This window comes from Callithrix jacchus, chromosome 4, assembly GCF_049354715.1.
Source record: "Callithrix jacchus isolate 240 chromosome 4, calJac240_pri, whole genome shotgun sequence".
Taxonomy (NCBI): Eukaryota; Metazoa; Chordata; class Mammalia; order Primates; family Cebidae; genus Callithrix; species Callithrix jacchus.
Genome location: NC_133505.1, coordinates 105,306,095 through 105,319,413, shown reverse-complemented (window position 1 = coordinate 105,319,413; position 13,319 = coordinate 105,306,095). Strand labels below are relative to the sequence as shown.

The window sequence follows — 13,319 nt, the reverse complement described above, 5'->3', positions numbered from 1 at the left end:
ATAGCAGTGGTAGACTGCTGCCTTTGAGAACTAACCTTTGCTTTCCTTACCACACTGCAGGTGAGCTGATCAACCTTGCCATGTACTGTGAGAGGATAAGGAGGAAATTCTGGCCAGAGTGGCACCATGATGATGACAATACCATCTATGAGTCTGAGGAGAGCAGTGAAGGCAGCAAAACCCACACCCCGCTGCTGGATTTTAGCTTTTACTCAAGGACAGAGACCTTTGAAGATGAGGGAGCAGAAAACAGTTTTTCCAGAACCCCAGACACGGATTTTACGGGACACTCACTCTTTGATTCGGATGTGGACATGGATGACTATACGGACCACGAACAGTGCAAGTGATGTCCAGCTTCGCGGACCCTCTTCCTTGGGATCTGCCATTCCCTGGGTTGGTCCATTTTCCCAGGTAGCATTCCATCCGAGCTGGGAGGAGATCTTCGTGCTTGGCACAGTTTTCACATGCTAAGTGGACTATAGCAGCCTTATTTCTTTTTTGTACAAACAAAACACAGAACCATTCAGATGACTTCATTTAAAACAAACAGGCAAAAAAAAAATAATAATGTCAGCATGGTTCCTGAAATCCATTTTTGTTTTCATTAGAAAACTATTAATAATATTGTGTGGTAGAGCAGGTATAAGAGCGAGTTGCCAGCTGATAGTGTTTATGATGATCCTCTTCATCCTGAGGTCTTAGTTGTGAGATGGATTCTTGAACCTCCTTCATCCATCAGGATTTGAAGTAATGAGAGATATCATCAGAAAAAATGTAGGAGATAAATGTTTTCTGGTGGCTGCTTGTACTTTATGTGTGCATATTGTATGTCGAGATGTAAGTCAAATAAAATCCACAGATATTCAACAAACACCTACTATGTGCAAAGCACTGTGCTAGGTGCTAATCAGTATGTGTTTTATTCTGAGCCCTGCCAGTGACTAGCTGTGTGATTTTGAGCAAATCTCTTATTAACTAATGTGTGCCTCATTTCTCCCACCTGCAAAGTGGGGATGACAATACTCTCCACCTACCTACCTCACAGGGGTGTTGTGGGGATTCATGTGATAACATTCGTTCGGCGCTTTAAACCTCTTGGACGTGGTGCAACATAAACACAGCATTTTATTCTTTATTGCACTTGACGCATGTGAAGATTTGAGGGCAAAGGAATTTCATATCCAGGCAACCACCACCACAGTCACTTGCAAAAGCTGAGCAGATGAAATGCACACAAAGGTACACTTAGGACTTTGTCATCATTCCTTTCTGTGATCTTGGTTGAATCAAAATCTTTTGTTCAAAGAACATTGGAAGTGTTTTTACAAATTATCGACAGCTACAAACAGTTTTCAATTCTACTGTGTATTTGCAGAAAAGTGGTTCTTTCATTGCCTGAACTCATGCATGTTCTGTGTTGACGCCGGAGTGTTAAGTTGCCTATGTTTCATTTATTTGAGGAGAATAAATCTCAGGAATATGGTGGGTTTCACAGAGGTGAAGGGGCAAGTATTTGATTGATTTTTGTAAGCAGAGGCTTGCCAACTTGTAATGTCTTTTTGAAAACAAACCTTGCAGAGATGTATTGAAAAGATGAAGTAGCAAGATGATACTTGTATCAAAGCACTCTGTTCAGTGATAGACTATATGTGGTTTTATTAATGCAGCTTATCTGGTATTTTTGGCCACTGCCCAGTGAGAGGAGAGCAATCCTGAGAACAACTCTTAATGTTTTTCCTGTGTCTTCCCCGTTCTCTCTCTCTTTCTCTATAGTATTCTATGAACTGTTGGCTTACCCATGTTTGTGAAGGCACCATATTTCCAAAGTTTTTTTTTTTTTTTTTTGACTTAGGACATTTTCCAGGGAAATATGGGGCAAAGATCCTGGATGACGGTTGTGGATTTGGGCTAGGAGAGCCAGTGTTAAGAATTTACAATTGCAAATGAAACTGCTTTCTTCTGACCAACATAAGGATTGTTCACTATAGGGTTAAAGAGGCACTTCTTAAAGGCAACTTCTGAGAAATCCATGTACTTTACTTGAAAAAAAGAAAAACACCTCTTTTTGAATATAGCATTTGCAAAATCATTTTAAAAGACTGCTGTAGATTCACAAAGAGGTAAAGGGAGAAGAGATTTTGAGGCTGTTTACTTACCTCTTAAGCAATTGTGTAGGGCATATGTACGTGGGAATACATGCTGAGATACCCCAAGTTAGAAATTCTTATTCCACGGGAAACTTAGTTGTTAAAATCTTATTATAAGGGTTTTATTAAAACCCTGCTTATTTAGAGGAACTGTTTGATGCCTAATAAGAATGTGGTGGAGAAGATATGAGTGGATAAGCCTGTTTTGAGGCTGCAGCATCGTTTGGGAGGACTGTTTGCCTCCCCTGTCTCTAGCAAGTGTGTTTTAAGGCCAACTTGTGGCACTTCTGTGTGATTAGGGAGACTTCTGGACTAAAAATATGAATATCATGAAGAGGTGGACTGTAGACCTGTCTCCACAAAGCATGGGTTGTCTTTTTCCCACTACATTGCAGCTGAAAAGAAATGTATTTGAATTTTTCTCTGTAAACAATTTATTCTTACTGTATAGTACCAAGTGTGATGTATTTTCTCTCAAAGGATGATCAAGTTATGAGAATGTAGATTCATATATGTTTTTAATTTTGTATTACTTGGAATACAAGTATGTGGAGAACCAACTTTGAAAATGAAGTTGTAAAATAAGTCATTCTATCCAGGTACCTCCTACAGGGGCATGAATGGACACTGCTACCTGGAGTCTTGGGCACTTGCTTGACAGCTTATGACTGGGCACTCAACATTTTGTAGCTGTTAACTTGATTTCGATCCCTGGAATATACCCCAGCTTTACTTTCCCAAGGTGGGTTATGCAAACAAAATAACCAAGACAAAGTCAGCATGGTGTGGGTCTTTATCCACAAGGCTTTGATTTCATGTGATTCATTCTTAAGCTACCCAGATTTGAAATGTTCTCCAATTTCATGAACAGGTGCTAATTATAAGAAAAAACAATAAGGAGTTAAGGGACATTTTGGTCATCTGGCTTCTTGTTCAAGTTCTGTGTTTCCTTTTTGCTGGAAGGTAACTTGAACTATGTGATCTTTAATATTAACAGATATTTTTAGTTGGACAGAAGACTGACCCATGGGCTATTTGTTCTTTTTTACCTCTCATTGTAAAAGTAAATCAAGCTCTTATATCCATCTCTCTTTGCCCACTTGCATCCTCCCTCATCAAGATGAATGAGCAGAATCAATATGCTTTACTATCCATCAGAACAGATATAAGGACAATATATATTTATGCAAAGATGAACTATATTGTCAGCATTTACCATTTTGCTGTTGTTACGTAATGAATTTTGGAAAGTGATACTACCAAGGCTGTGGGCTATCCAGAAGACTGATCTGAGACTTAGAACAACTTAGACTTGAATCACAACTGCAGTCATGTCCTCAAGTGAGCCCTGGCCATGTATACTGAAGGCATTAGGGTATATTTTTGTGAAACAGTTAGGGTTCAAGGAACAGACATACTAAGGAGTTTAGCCTCATTGGTCTTGCTTAAATTTGTTTGAGAGAAGCTAGAGTAATCGAAATGTATAGCTGTGCCAAAAAAATCAGCTGTAGAAAGCAACTTAGTTGGCTTGGTGTCACACACATACTTATTTGAAGGGCAGAACCCAAAACTTGAGGTCAGTGATGGTTCTTTCCACTACACCATCTTGCCCATGATGGTTTCTTTTTATTATACTGTCTTGCCCCTGATGTTTCTTTCCATTACACCACCTTGGCTTGGTTGTCTTATAAAGTGCATGTTACCTGAGAAGTCACCCTGTGTTCACAGACCCAGCACATTTCCAGCCATTCTTTGCTTGGAATCCTACTTCACTTTTGTCCATGTCCAGTGAGCCTGGTCAAGCCAATAACAGAAACCTTTTATCAGTTATCTCCTCTGTGCAGGGCATTGCTTGACTCTGTGAAGAATAGCAAGATGGATTCCCACATCACCAAGACTCCTCATAGTTTCTTATGTATCTTTTAAAGAACCTATACCCATTCCCTCACTTGCTGAATATTTATGGAGCCCCTACTCAGTGCCTGGCCCTGGGATCTATACTAGTTGTAGAGTGGCAAATAGAACAGCACAGAGCTCTGATTTCAGGGCATCTCCTTTTGCCTAGACTTTCTCTAGCCTCTTTTACATACTTGGCCACTTTCCTGTTCCATTCCACCCACCACCAATGGATTAATCTTTGTGAAAAGCTCTTTGGCCCTGATGGGGTGTGCATTGCCTCATGGTGAGGGGATACTCTTAGGGTCTGGTGTTTTCACCTTTATTTACCTTGTCTCCATAGCTCCTGCATGGAAGCCACCCAGTGCAGCCAGGTTGAGCCATTTGCCATCGCCTAAACAAGCCTCATGTGCCCCACCTCTGTGCCTCTGCTTATGCCAGTCCTCCCGAAATGTCCTATTCTCTGCTCCACTGGCCCAAGTCATGCCCATCTCTCAAGGTCTGACTTCATCAGCTTCACATGAAGACTTCCTAGCTGATTATAATCTATTTCTTTGAAAGTGAAGCACTCACCATTTCCTTCCCTGAAGGTCACATGGGAAAGACACTCAGACCATGGGTCACATACTATTAAATGGTGATTTTTTTCACTTTTTGGGTGTCAGGATCTCCACTGATAATCTAATGAAAGTTCTATACCCTATTTCCAGAAAAACACATATATGCAAATATATAAAATTTTACATATAAATTGAGGAAATTTAGAGACCTCCTGAAATTATCCATGGTTCCTTAGGGGGTCAATGGACCCCAGTTAAAAAGTCTTGTTCCAAGGAATCTTTAAATGTTATCATTGTGTTTGTTCTTGTTTTTAACATAGCCAGAGAGAAGAAAAATTGGTACAGGCTATTCAGGCAAAAGTAATCTCTATTATTACCCATGTTCAGTGTCTCTTGAGTGACAGAAAAGAAGAAAGAAGTGTTATCGTAGGTTATTTGAAAAAATACTGTTTTGGAGGTTTGGAGTTTTGAAAGTGACAGGATTTTGTTGTTGTCGTTGTCATTTATCTTTTAACCAACCCTAAAATTGTCAAAATGAGTTCAGGGCCAAGTGCACTTCGTTTTAGCCCTGAAACCCACCACTTCTGCATGGATAGGATGACCAGTCTGGGCTGAAGGTGGGAAAAAAAAGGCTGGATTTTTCTTTACAGGAGAAAGATCTGCACAATCAGGTTTTCCTGTATTCATTCATTCATTCATTCATTCAACAATTGTTGAGTGTATTTTCAATAAAAGGTGGGTGTCTTTTGTTGATAGGGAACAACTCAGGTTATTCCTATTTCTTTCTTTCCTTTATGTTTTTTACAGAGTAAAGTTATTTTGTTGTTCCTGACTATGACCCAGGATCCTTTGTTTTCCTTTATATGCAGTGCTATTTAAGTCATACTAGAACTGACAAAAGTACACTCAATGACAAATACTTCCGAAGCTAAATGCTGGGCTCTGGGAACCCATCTTTAACAGGTCCAGGGATAAATTGCATTTGACTGTGAAATGCTTGACCTTTATTTAGTTGCTCCCAGTGGTCCGGATATAACTTGGGAAGTTCAAAAGGATCTTCTTGGTGGGGAGGAGGGTGAAGCCTCTTGCCTCTAAGACTCTTGCTAGTGTCAGGGGTAGATGCAAACATACGTGGGATGCTTTCCTCATCTGAATTCCTCACCAGAAACTCAGATTTTTGGTCCCTGTCTTTCCAAGAATATCTTAAGGATATTAAAGTTTTCTTAAATGTTGAGATTAGATTGCTGGAACCAGCAACATTAGTCTTGCCCGTTAGAGATGATTATAGAGGGTACTGAAGCATAGATTTAAAAAAATGGACTCAGTTGTTTTGGAGCTGACAGGGTGACCTCCTCAAACATTCTGCTTTCGCCAATGTTGGGAACTTGTCCCCAGACTTAGGCCCTCTAAAAATCCTGCTGCTGGCTGGACCATGACAAACTACGATGCTCAAATTTCATGAGGATAATTGCCTTAAGTTGTCAAATGGGTAGACAAATAAAGGGGACCATTGCAATAATAAAATGAATAACCTTATAGATATGGTCTAGCAGTGCCAAACTGACCATTTCAGTGGGAAAACAAGTCTTCTGGAGTAAAAGATGGATACAGTACTTTGTTTTTCTATACACAAATAATTTTAGCAATGAACTTAATGGCCATTATGCATTTTTGAAACAATCCACTAACTGTAAAGCTATATATATATATGTATCATAATCAATTAACTTTTTGTAAGTTGTGTTACTAAATGTGACTAATTCACCTCCCACCCACCCCCATTGGCATGCATTTATTTTTGTTTTTATTTGTGGCTCTGGAATAGAGTAACTTTCATTTATTAGTAATGCTTAAGCTTTTTTCCTTTTTTAGTACCTTTTTGTTTTTAGTTACCCCATGACTTCTAAAAAAATAAGATCCAACTTCTGAATTACCATGTTATTTAATGGTGGCTAAACATATAGCAGAGGGAATATAATTGTTCAGTGAGGGCTAAAAAAGAGAAATGATTTAAATATTTACTATCTTCTTCCTCTTTAAAAAATTGTTGATGACTTTCCCCTTTCATATTTCAGAATCAGAAATGTTCTTTCATATTTGCTTCTCTTCTATAAGACATTATATTTGACTTATTAAAATATAAACTATGTCCAAATGATTGTATTTTTACCTTTAAAAATTATATCTGGGATTTGTTTTTTGCAGAAATAAGGCTGAAGACTTCTGCTTCAGTAGAGATGACATGTTTGTGTTACTGCTGTCAAAATGATTTTATTGCAAGTAATAAGCCTCGTGGGATCAGAACATGCTTATTGTAAACACATGTTTTTTCCCAGTGATCTACATCATGCCAATGTTTGACAGCTCAAATGTTGATGAGGGTGATGGTTGGAAAAATGAGGGTCTGAGTCCTCCATTTGGGGTATTAGAATTTAACTGAGTAGGAGGAGAGAAGAAAACAGTAACAAATGTGAGAGTTTCAAGCAACTATGTGGTATGGTTGTGGTAGAGATGTATCAGGCAATTGAAAGTTTTCTAGGTGGTGGCATCTTGCTAAAATAATAAAAAGCACAGGTTTATGAGTAAAAAACAAATGCAATCTATGTAGGGAAGGATTTTCTGTGAATATACAAGTGGCCAGTCCAGGAAATGTTGAAGTAACATTTGTCTTTATCTTAATTTCTATGCTTGTGTCCCCCATTCCGCTTCTGAAGCCAGGCCTGGGACCTTAGATAGCAGCCTAGAGGGTCTGGCCCTGATATGTTTACTCTTTTAATTTTGGAATTTCCTTCTGGTCTTTAAAAAGTGCTGCATATTATCTTTCATTTTATAAATATAAAATGTACACAGTAATTTACATTCTGTTTTAGAGAAGCCCTTTAAATGTTTGGAGACAGCCCAGATCATCCCTATTTAGGCAGTGGTCTCCAAACCTTTGTGCTTATTCACCCATCAGTAAAACTTTCTCAGCTTGCCCCTCCATGTATTTATTTATGATATACATATATATATATGTATATGTATACACTGCTGTATATGTATATACTGTTGTACTGATGTAAACATTAAAAACCATAGCAAACATAGAAATTTTAAAAGTATATTTTCTGGTCCACAATGGAGTTTAGAGAATGGGACAAGGGGTCTTTAGGGGTTAGCATCCAGATGGCTGTAATTGATTAGAAAATGTGTATATACTATTTGTGGCAAAGCACATATAAAATAGTCATGGACACATGATTTTAATTCAAGGTATTTAATTATTTTTACCTAAAAAGGCATTTTTGGTTGGGGAAGAAAAGGATGAACAATTCGGTGTCACCTTTAAGACTGCTCTTTTTAATTCTGCTTTTGGGACCATTTGATCTAGAATGTCTTGAAAATTCCAGAAAGATTTAACAACACACTGATTTAAGCAAAACAAAGAAAAAGAAAGTAGGGGTGGGGTGGTACCCCAATAATGCAAATACGGGATGTGTTGTCTGAGAATTTCAGCATCAATCTGAAAAACATGTTTTGATAATGCCTGGTAATTCGTCATCTCACTGATTACATGTCTTTTTTTCTATTTGTTTATAACCTTGTGTCTTCAAATGTGGCAGATGTACAGACTTATTTTCAGATATCTGAGATAGGAAGGGCCAATGTTGGCATAATTTGAACCCGCATTTCAGCTGCTTGGGGCTGATGGGCAGAAACCACCTGGAAACACCTGCATGATCTGTTTTGCAAACACGATGATTAGCATCTTGCTGAATGATTACCCCAGTATGAAGGTGGCATTTCAGTGTTTATTTCTGGACCTATGAGTTACTTTAGCAGAGTTATTAGTAGTTTATGAAGCCATATTTAAAACTTGTACACTTGATTGTAAGATAGATTTGAATTGTGCACTATGTTGATTACTGTATATAAATGTGGAAAATCTGTATATTTGGTCTTAATGCTGTATGTATTTGATGTGTAAATGATAACTAATGGATATGAAATAGTTTTCTGTGAATGTCTTTATTCCAATTTACTTCTCTTTTGCAAATTTGAATGTTTAAACTTCAGGCTCATGGGGAAAATCTGAAATGCTTGCATCTAATATACTGTTAAGTGGTGGCCTTTTAGATGATTGGGAGAATATTTTAGTTGTAAGGCTCTTGTATAATTAAAACAGAGGTAATGAATTTTTTAGGCATATAACTTTCTGATAGAATTTCAAATGAGTGGCTTTTAAGAAGAAAAACAGATCTCTGGAATATGCTGTCCCATCCTCTCCTGCTTTTATTTCATGCCCAATGTGCCTCAGAGTGTTACTAAGTGTGAAAACCACTGGTAGAGAGAAGAAAAGGAAGAGAGGGAGAGCTGGAGCACAGGTTAAGACCTTTACTATGGCTAGGCCTTATAATAGATCAATTTTTCCTTGCATAAATACCATCTCAATTAGTTTTCATGCCTCTTCAATAAAGTAATTATGGTGAAGAGGTTTACAGATGAAGAAATAGGTTTGGGGTGATAAAATGGCATATGGTAATATGGCTATGATACGCTCAAGTCATTGGGGTCAGAGATTCACAGCAAGATTTTGGAAATTCAAATCTTACTAAGAAGTGATTCACACATGTATATGGTAATGAACCTTAAAGGATAGCTAGGCCTATAGGCTTTGTCAAGATCTACAGAGACATGCAGATGTTTCAAATTCTATCTTAGAATTTGACCAACTCTTTGGTCAAATAATAATATTGTTACTCAAATATTAGCTTTTTACCATTTAAAGCAAATTACAATCAGGTAACATTCAAAATTCTAACCCTCCTTTCTCAACATGGGAATATCTGTTAAGTAGCAAATGAGAGAACCACCTAATCCCGCATTTCAGTGATAATACAGGTTGAGTATTTCTTATCTGAAGTGCTTGGGACCAGAAGTGTTTTGGGTTTGGGTTTTTCTCAGATTTTGAAATATTTGCATTATACCAGTTGAGTATCCTGAAATCAAAATTGGAAATCTGAAATGATCCAATGTCCGTTTCATTTGAGTGTAATGTTGGTGCTCAAAAAATTTTGGATTTTGGAGCATTTCAGATTTTGGATTTTTGGATTTGGAATGTTCAACCTGTAGTTTGGTTTTTATCTTTTTAGACTCCATTTCTCTTGACCTTTAATTTCTAACTAGCCCTGTTTATTAACATAGTCCTCAGAAATGCTTTGCATTAGATCTATATCTACTTCAATGTCAGTTGGCTCCAGACCCTTGTAGAACTTGTATGAGGTCCTGGCCTTCCCGTCTGTCATGTTCGGGAAGCTTTGCCACCCTAGCTTTTAGGACTCATCAGAGGGAAGAGGGTCATTTGTTTTTCCAGTGTGCTGGTCTCTCAGAAGCGTTAAAATACGTGTTTTGCTGCCATTCGTATTGTTTCTTGACTCAATTTTTCATATTTCTGTTCTTCTTCCTTTTTAGAGGAGAGGAGGAACAGCTGGTCTCCCTGCCCTCCCAGATGCTGCCTGATTTATTTCTAGATGACATCACTGGCAGGCACTCATTAGATCCTTCACAGCTGGGCTGGTTCCCATTACAACAGACTTTTCTTTTAAAAACTATCAAGGTCAGAGTAGCTTATCCTTTGGATAAAAGTCAATTTTCAAAAAAATTAAAAGGAAAGAGAACCAGCTTCCTTCCTTACAGAGTTAGTGTGTTGTTGCCCTGTGTGCCTAAGACCTCTATATTAGTGCCAGTGTTCTTGTTATGAAGATTTAGGGCGTCGTCTCCAGTGCAGGCCCTGTTAGGATTGGAGGGTTACAATCACCTACTGCAGGGTGTGTTCGGCCTGGGCAAACACTGGGTCACCCAGGCTCAACATTGTATCCAGGTAAACCTGGATGAAAACAAACATGAAAGGCAGCTCGGGGAGGGTGAGGATTGAGGGAAGGTCTGTGTGAGGGAGGAGCAGGCCCAGGCCCCTTCTCCACTCTACCTATTTACAGGCATTGATTGTATGGGGGCCTGGCTGCCTCCTTCTCCACCGTCACAGATCTCCTCCTAACTTTAGCTGGGGAATTTAAAGGAAGATGGCGGAAGTCCCATGTGACTGTCAAACAGTCAAAAGTCAAATGTCAAATAGTCCAGATTCACTGGTGGCACAGCTTGGGAACTGGGGTAAGTGAGGAGAAAGTATGCAGGGTCAGACTCTACGCAAGTCCTCTCTTTGGGAGTAAGGAAGGTGTTTGAGCAGGAGACTAACACAATGAAAGAATATTTAAATAAGGCTCATCTGAGGACAGCCTGGATACAGTCAGAGAAGAGGCCATGTTAGAGTAATGAGACCTGCTGATTCTGGGGGCTCAGAGTGAAGCTAGAGGCGTGCAAGGGGTAGTGGGTGGTGGAGACTGGGAGTGGGAGCGAGCAGCCACATGCACAAGGAAACGCTGAGACTCCTGGGATGTGAGGTGGAGAGAGATGATGAAAGTGAAGGTAATGCTGAGGCTCCTACCCCTTGAGACGGGGGAATGTAGTAATGCTGCTGTCAGATAGGGGAAATGTGGAGGAAGGGGAATGGGTTTGCAGGGAAAGTGGAGTCTGGTTTTAGTCACACTGAATTTGAGGATCCAGTAGCAAATACAGGACTGGATCTTGTGATGGGGTAATGTGAAGCCTCTGAAGAGATAGTTAAAGCAAATAAACTGAAAAGCGAGAGACAGAATAAAAATTACTAGCACCTTATATTTGTATTATGTTTAATTGTCTTCAAGATATTGTCAGTAACTCCTGGAGCATGTCACTGTTATCTTCTTATATAAAATGAGGGGGCCTGCAGGGTGATCTTCAAGAGACCTTCTAGCTCAAACCTCCTTCCGTCCTCCCCTTCCTTCCTTCCTTCCTTCCTTCCTTCCTTCCTCCTGCTTTGCTGATTCTCATATCAATGAAAACAGTTTATTGACCAACTAAAAATAGCTGACATTTACCTGTCACTTACCATGTGCCAAACACTGTGTTCTTTGCAACCTACATATTCAAACTCATTGAATTCTCACAACAATAAAATAGGTGCTACCATTTTCACCATTGTCATTGTCACCATCATCACCATCATGTGACTCCATCATCATCACCACCACCACCATCATCACCATTGTCACCATCACTAGCACCACCACCACAACCACCACCATCATCTCCATCAGCATCACCGTCACCATCACCGTCATCTCCGCCGATTAGAAAACTGAGGCAAAGTGAGGTTACATAACTTGCTGGAACTCTCATGCCAACTGAACAGCAGGGCTGAGGTTTGAAAGCAACAAGTCTAGGTTTATTAATGTAGCTTTCACACCCTATGCAACACTAGCTCGACACCACGCTATCTCTTCTGCTATCGCATCACACAGCCTTCTGGGTAGAAGGCTGTAAAGACTGGGAGTTGCTTGTGTTGAACTTCATCACCTTCTGTTAAATCACCCTCACTTAGTAATGCAGGGTTTGCCTTCTTACAGAACACGTGCAGATCTGGATCATCATGCCCTTGATCTATGTTCAGAGACTCCTTGATTCTCTGTTAGGGGGACTGTCTGATTTGTGAATTATATGTGGTCAGTTCACTTTTATTATTATTATTATTATTTTGAGATGGAGTCTCACTCTGTCACCTAAGCTGGAGTGCCCTGGCCCTATCTTGGCTCACTGCAACGTCCACCTCCTCGGTTGAAGCGATTCTCCTGTCTCAGCCTCTCCAGTAGCTGGAATTACAGGTGTGCGCCACCATGCCCAGCTAATTTTTGTATTTTTAGTAGAGACGGGGTTTTGTCATGTTGACCAGGCTGGTCTCAAACTCTTGTCTTTAGGAGATCCGCCTGCCTCGGCCTCCCAAAGTGCTGGGATTACAGGTGTGACCCACTGTGCCCAGCAAGTTCACCTTAATTCTGATGGTTATAACCATTGGTTCCACACAATTTACCCACCCTGAGTTCCTAGACAGGGGCCCTGGGGATATTACAGAAAAAATAAAGGAGAAAACACCCTTAAATGACAGGATTCTTAGGGCTTCAAATGCCACTGCCTTGAGGAGCTCACCTTACATATTGCTTTCCACCATCTACAAACAGATGATACACATTTCAACATCTCTAACCCCAGACCTTGCTCCCAGTTTCCCATCTCCAGACTCACATATAAACACATCTATGGACACTGCCTCTCGTGTACCAACATATTCAGAAGTGAACTTATAATCACTTTCCCCTAGTCTTTTGTTTCCTGATGTTTCTAATCCACCCAATGTCTAAGCAAAACCCCTGGAGTCATCTAAAGGGCTCCTACCTTCTCCTTGAAAATTTCGAGTTACCTAATCCTGTAGATTCTGCTTTTTGAAAATAGTTATTTTTTTAAATTTTATTTTAGAATCAGGGTACATGTGCAGGTTTTATATAGGCAAATTGCATGTCTCAGGGGTTTTGTGTACAGATTGTGTCATACCCAGGTAATAAGTATGGTACTTGATAGCTTGTTTTTCGATCCTCACCCTCGAAACCTCCACCCTCAAGTAAACCCTAGTGTCTGCTGTTTCCTTCTTTGTGACCGTAAGTACTCAGTGCTTTGCGTCCACTTATAAGTGAGGACATGCAGTATTTTGTTTTCTGTTTCTGTGTTAGTTCACTTAGGATAATGGCTATCTTCCGTCCATGTTGCTGCAAAGGACATGATCTTGTTCTTTTTTGGAGACAGTTTT

At 39.6% G+C, this 13,319-nt stretch overlaps 1 protein-coding gene across 8 annotated transcripts in view; it reads left to right on the top strand.

Moving 5' to 3' along the window:
- Positions 1–8,595, top strand: part of FAXC (failed axon connections homolog, metaxin like GST domain containing) — a 74,405-nt gene extending 65,810 nt beyond the window's left edge. For 6 of the 8 annotated variants that reach the window (XM_035296372.3, XM_035296371.3, XM_017971272.4 and 3 more), the window contains one exon: positions 61–8,595. In XM_035296372.3, the coding sequence (XP_035152263.1) occupies positions 61–350 (290 nt within the window). In that variant the 3' untranslated portion in view covers positions 351–8,595. The remainder of the gene's footprint in view (positions 1–60) is intronic. The other 2 variants (XM_078369867.1, XM_078369866.1) reach the window with 1 other exon arrangement.
- The last annotated feature ends 4,724 nt before the right edge of the window (positions 8,596–13,319 follow it).